This window comes from Dendropsophus ebraccatus, chromosome 6 (assembly GCF_027789765.1).
Source record: "Dendropsophus ebraccatus isolate aDenEbr1 chromosome 6, aDenEbr1.pat, whole genome shotgun sequence".
Taxonomy (NCBI): domain Eukaryota; kingdom Metazoa; phylum Chordata; class Amphibia; order Anura; family Hylidae; genus Dendropsophus; species Dendropsophus ebraccatus.
Window position 1 is genome coordinate 54,257,825 of NC_091459.1, and position 6,000 is coordinate 54,263,824.

The 6,000-nt window shown below is 48.8% G+C and overlaps 1 protein-coding gene across 1 annotated transcript in view; it reads right to left on the bottom strand.

The window, feature by feature from the left end:
- MAP3K5 (mitogen-activated protein kinase kinase kinase 5) overlaps window positions 1-5,739 on the bottom strand; it is a 103,535-nt gene extending 97,796 nt beyond the window's left edge. Inside the window, exon 1 of the mRNA XM_069975007.1 lies at window positions 5,123-5,739. Coding sequence (XP_069831108.1) covers window positions 5,123-5,522 — 400 coding nt within the window. The 5' untranslated portion in view covers window positions 5,523-5,739. The remainder of the gene's footprint in view (window positions 1-5,122) is intronic.
- Window positions 5,740-6,000: the final 261 nt, after the last annotated feature.

The following is a 6,000-nucleotide window of genomic DNA, read 5'->3' on the forward strand; positions in this document are numbered from 1 at the left end:
AAACCACCGCCCCTCCATGACATGGCTTCATTAGAATGAAAAAAAAAGAAAAAAAGAAAAAAGACTGTGACATTGCGGCTTTCCCGTGCCAGCGCCGTTCCATTCATGTGTAATTTTAAAGAGAGTGTACCTGATGGTTCATCCTCTTTAAATATACTCTACACCTATAAGATGTGACATGCCATTTGTTATGCATCATATAAATATTGTGCTGGGGCACATTTGGCATATCCACACACCTGGTGCACCGAAACAGATTTGCATGTTACTGTGTTATTGTAAAGCTCCATGTCCCACACCTCAATGACTGCTCTCAGTACAGCAATATACACTCACCGGCCACTTTATTAGGTACACCATGCTAGTAACGGGTCGGACCCCCTTTTGCCTTCAGAACTGCCTCAATTCTTCGTGGCATAGATTCAACAAGGTGCTGGAAGCATTCCTCAGAGATTTTGGTCCATATTGACATGATGGCATCACACAGTTGCCGCAGATTTGTCGGCTGCACATCCATGATGCGAATCTCCCGTTCCACCACATCCCAAAGATGCTCTATTGGATTGAGATCTGGTGACTGTGGAGGCCATTGGAGTACAGTGAACTCATTGTCATGTTCAAGAAACCAGTCTGAGATGATTCTAGCTTTATGACATGGCGCATTATCCTGCTGAAAGTAGCCATCAGATGTTGGGTACATTGTGGTCATAAAGGGATGGACATGGTCAGCAACAATACTCAGGTAGGCTGTGGCGTTGCAACGATGCTCAATTGGTACCAAGGGGCCCAAAGAGTGCCAAGAAAATATTCCCCACACCATGACACCACCACCACCAGCCTGAACCGTTGATACAAGGCAGGATGGATCCATGCTTTCATGTTGTTGACGCCAAATTCTGACCCTACCATCCGAATGTCGCAGCAGAAATCGAGACTCACCAGACCAGGCAACGTTTTTCCAATCTTCTACTGTCCAATTTCGATGAGCTTGTGCAAATTGTAGCCCTCAGTTTCCTGTTCTTAGCTGAAATTAAGGGGTAACGTGCAGTTGGACAGGTGTACCTAATAAAGTGGCCGGTGAGTGTACAAAGTATATGTATATTACGCTTCAGTTCAGTGTATATGGAACATGTCCAAGGGAAACTGTGCTATTTTAACCAAGACACATTCTTGCTAGAGCATTTTATAACAACACTGGGAAAACCTATTCTGCAACAACAATAAGAAAAGAATGAATATATTACCTGCATTAAGTCGCCGTAGGCCTCCGTACATAGAGCCAACAACAGTTCATAGCTGCCAACTGTTACTAACTTCCAAGGACAATCTCATGTTTTATTGATCTGGCCCTGAAAAAGTTTCTGCTCTTAACCCTTGAGTGTCAGTACTACTCTTTTGAAGTCGGGGCACAGCATGCAAAGTTTTCCTCCTTGTTTCTGTGCATCTATAAGGAAGGAATGGAAGGGGGAAGCTGCAAGTGACATCAGGAAGAAAGATTGCAACCTGTTACCCTCAGCTCTTCCCCTATATAGCCTCCATTGCTTCTCTCCCCCTGTATAGCCTTCATTGCTTTTCTCCCTCTGTATAGCCTCCATTGGCTATCTTCCCATGTATGGCCCCCATTGGCTCTTTCCCCATGTATGGCCTCCATCCCCCCCCCCCGTATGGCCTCCATTCTCTCCCTGTATGTCCTCCATTGCCTCTCTCCCCCTGTATGGCCTCCATTATCTCCTCTCCCCCTGTATGGCCCCCATTCTCCCCCCCCCCCCCCCGTATGGCCTCCATTCTCTATCTCTCCCCCTGGATGGCCTCCATTCTCTCTTTCCCCCTGGATGGCCTCCATTCTCTCTCTCCCCCTGGATGGCCTCCATTCTCTTTTTCTTTCTCTCCCTGGATGGCCCCCATTCTCTTTTTCTTTCTCCCCCTGGATGGCCCCCATCCCCCCCCTCCACCTGTATGGCCTCCATTCTCTCTCTCTCTCCCCCGTATGGCCTCCATTCTCTCTCTCTCTCCCCCTGTATGGCCTCCATTCTCTCTCTCTCTCCCCCTGTATGGCCTCCATTCTCACTCTCTCTCTCCCCCTGTATGGCCTCCATTCTCACTCTCTCTCTCCCCCTGTATGGCCTCCATTCTCACTCTCTCTCTCCCCCTGTATGGCCTCCATTCTCACTCTCTCTCTCCCCCTGTATGGCCTCCATTCTCTCTCTCTTCCCCTGTGCGGCCTCCATTCTCTCCACACCCCCCCCCCACCCCCCCACCCCGTATGGCCTCCATTCTCTCTCTCCCCCTCACTGAAGTCCAGATAGACAATATCCTCAGCACCACCTTCATCCAGCACTTTTGTCACATAATCAAAGAAATCAATGAGATTAGTCTGACATGATCTACCCGCAGTAAAGCCACGCTGGATCTATCATATTGTTGATATCTGATGGTGTGTTTACACAGAGAGATCTATCTCACAGATTTCTGAAGCCAAAGCCAGTAATGGATTTGAAAAGAAGAGAAATCTCAGTCTTTCCTTTATGACTAAAAAATAGTTGCGCCTTTCAGTTATACCACCTGGTGCCAGAAGGCAGATATAGCTGGTTCTCTAGGCCTGTTGCACCTCCCACCGCGATCCTCCACACGTGGGGTACAGCTTCCTCTGCAGTAAAACCTTAGCAGCCCTACTACACATATCGCCTTACTTCTACTCTGTCACCCCTCCTACCCCCCCCCCCTCCTTTTAATAAAAAGAAGTTAAAAAAGGAAAATCAGCCAGATAAATGAGTCTGTGTAAAGACCCTATTACACAAAGCGATTATTGGCCTATTTAAATCGATAATCTTTTTGTGTAATAGAATAGAACGATCAGCCGACATGCACAGTGTCTCTCCTTGCTCGCTGTCGGCATTTGTAATAGCGCCGGCAACAGGCGAGGAGCAAGCGAGCGCTGACCTGACAGGTCGGCCCTCGCTCGCTCTCCACAATGCCCAGTGTAATAGGGGCTTAAGTGCACCGTTACAGTTTGGTGTTTATCAATGGATTAAAACAATAGCATGAAAGCTCCTGCCTGAACAAACAGGTGGCCAGATGGACTGCGCCTTAAGGCTTGGGTGAAATTCTGACTTTTGTTACTTATTCCTGTTGTTTCTGCAATAGTCACATTCCATTGGAGTCACCCTGTGTGACCCACTCAGTATATCTGTGACACAAAGCAGCAGAAACAGCAGCAGGCGCACCAATGGGATCACCATTGAGGAGGTGAGTCTATATGTAACAACTACTTAGTTGTCAGCAGCATGGAAAGAGTAACACAGTTTATTCCAATAGCACAATAAAAGAAGTTATACTGTTGCATTTAGCCTAAGGCTACATTCACACATTCTGTAGTTGTGCAGGAGCATATATGATGCCTGCAATCGGCCGCAATCCGCAGAAAACTCATCCGTAATGAATTTGCAATCCCCATTTCTTGTGGATCAACAAAAAAACAGGTGATGGTTAAGTAAGTTTCTTTTGTAAAAATTACGGACGCTCCTATAGATTTCTATAAGAAAAACTGCATGGGACCGGCGGGGATCGGGAGCCTCAGATGCTGCGGGAACGTGGACCAGGGAAAGCATGCTCCGTATGGAGACAGGTTAAGGGGGCCAGCATTTACATACTTGCAGCGGGATGACAATCCTGCTGCGAGTTTGTAATCTCATTGGAAATGACAGGGAAGGTATCCACAGCGGATTTCACTGCAAACTTGCAGCGTGAAATCCGCTGCAGATACGGTACATGTGAACCAACCCTAAGGGTGCCTTCACACGTACCAGATCCGTAGCGGATTTCACGCTGCAGTTTGCAGCGAAATCCGCAGTGAATCCTGATAGTGTGAAGTTCAATGGGGTTACATACCCGCAGCGGAATTTTCATTCTGCTGCCAGTATGTAACCCGGCCCCTTTAATCCAACGCCGCCCGCAGCATACATTACATGCTCAGCGCCGCAGCTGTGTGTGAGGCTCCTGGCTCCCAGCACCTAGGAGCCTCACACGCAGCAGCGGCACCGAGCAAGTAATGTATGCTGCGGGCGGCGTGGGATTGAAGGGGCTGGGTTGCATACTCGCAGTAGAATGAAAATTCCGCTGCGGGTATGTAACCCCATTCAACTTCACACTGATGAAAGAAGGAACATGCTCTCACCTCCCCTGCTCCAGCGCTGATTTCAGTATCCCTTATTATTTCTTTCCCACCAACTTAATAAAATTTAAATTAACAGAAATAAAATGTTAACCCTATTTGCAATATAAACAACATACTGCTAAAAAACAATGGGGATTCATCAGTTCTTGCATCAGTGCACAGTCGCACCTCTGCGTTGCTAAGTTCATACATGTCATAATAATGACACACACACACACAACATAAACAATAAAATATTAGGCCGAGTCACACTGCCTTTTTGCATCCATTTCAATATATCTGTTTTTGAACATTTAATTTTTAACGCACAGAAAAATGTTTTTGGCTTGTTTTCAGAAAACTGATATGTTAAAGGGACAGCAAAAATGCAGCGTGAACCCAGTCTTAAAGGGGAAGTCTCATGAAAGTGTAAAAATGCACACAGGGTGGGGAGTCGCGGAAAATAGTAAACATTGTAAACCTACCCGTCCTTGTGCCCCATAGCGCCTCTCCCGAGTCCCATAGCTCTTCTATCTGCAACATTTTATACCCGACTCAGTGATTGCCTGCTCAGCCAATCAGAGACTAGGGTGAGACATCGCCCCAGTCACTGACTGGCTGAGCAGGCAATCACTCAGCTGGGTATGAGGTTGCAGGTAGGAGAGCTGGGTACGTCACATACTCCGTTTCCAGCTGAAGATGCGGCGCCATGGAGGAACTAGGACAGGTGAGTTTCCTTGTTTATTATTTTCTCAAACCCCCACCCCATTTTTCATTTTCTTGGGACTTCCTCTTTAAGAACATGATCGGCCACCTTTCCATATAGGAAAACCTCCAGATGTTAGCTTTGAATGCCATCCAGCTACCCCATTGCCTTAGCACCAGGGTAACTTTGGGGTAGTTGTGGAGGGAGCCCTGTAATCTATAAGCAGAGTATCCTATATCCTCCCAGTCCAGCAGATTCCTCACCTGCATTATAGAAGCGGTCCAGCACGGTGGTCTCCCCGAAGTCCAGCTTACCGAACTGCAGCGTCTCCAGAGTTGCCCCCTGACTCTCACACGCCTCCTGGAGGCTGAGCAGGGCGGCGCTCTCACAGGCCTGCAGCCCCTCATTGATGACATAGACCACGGTTATAGTGCGGTTAGTGGAGGCGGCGGGGGCCCCCTTATTACACCGGCCCGGGGCGCCTCCCCCGCCAGCAGAGTGGATGTAGTCTTCATGCCAGAAGCTGCCAGCTGCGGGGAGCCTGCCGGGCGCTGCTGCCCCCTGCTGTCTGGGGCAGCACTTGTCCTCGTCCATGCAGAAGCCTGCCTGGGGCAGCGGGGACGCGGGAACCGAGAAGCTTATGCCCTCACTGCTATCGCTCATGTCTCCTCAGCCGGAGAGGAGGAAGGGGAAATGCGAGTTCCCCAACTAGTTAGTGAGAAGTCTTCCGCCCTCCGGTGCAGCTCCCGCCGGTCACCTCCTCATACTCCGCATAGTGCTCACCAGCCCCGACACCGGATCGTCTGTCCCCCAGATGCCTGCACGGTGCTCGCCTGCCCCCTGGGCGGGATACTACTACACGTTACCGCACTGGAGAGCGGAGAAGCTATTGCTCAAGACTGAGGAAGGAACTTGTCACTGGCCCGGCCCATTACTCCTCCCTATTCACACTACGGTCCTGGGCACAGTGCTACCTAATGCGGTACCTGGGAGACTGGAGATAGATCGATATATAGATAGATACCAGGCTATAGATAGATACATGCCAGTCTGCTTATATACCAGGCTGCTTACATGTATATACCAAGCTGCTTACATGCCAGTCTACTATATACCAGGCTATAGATAAATACATGCCAGT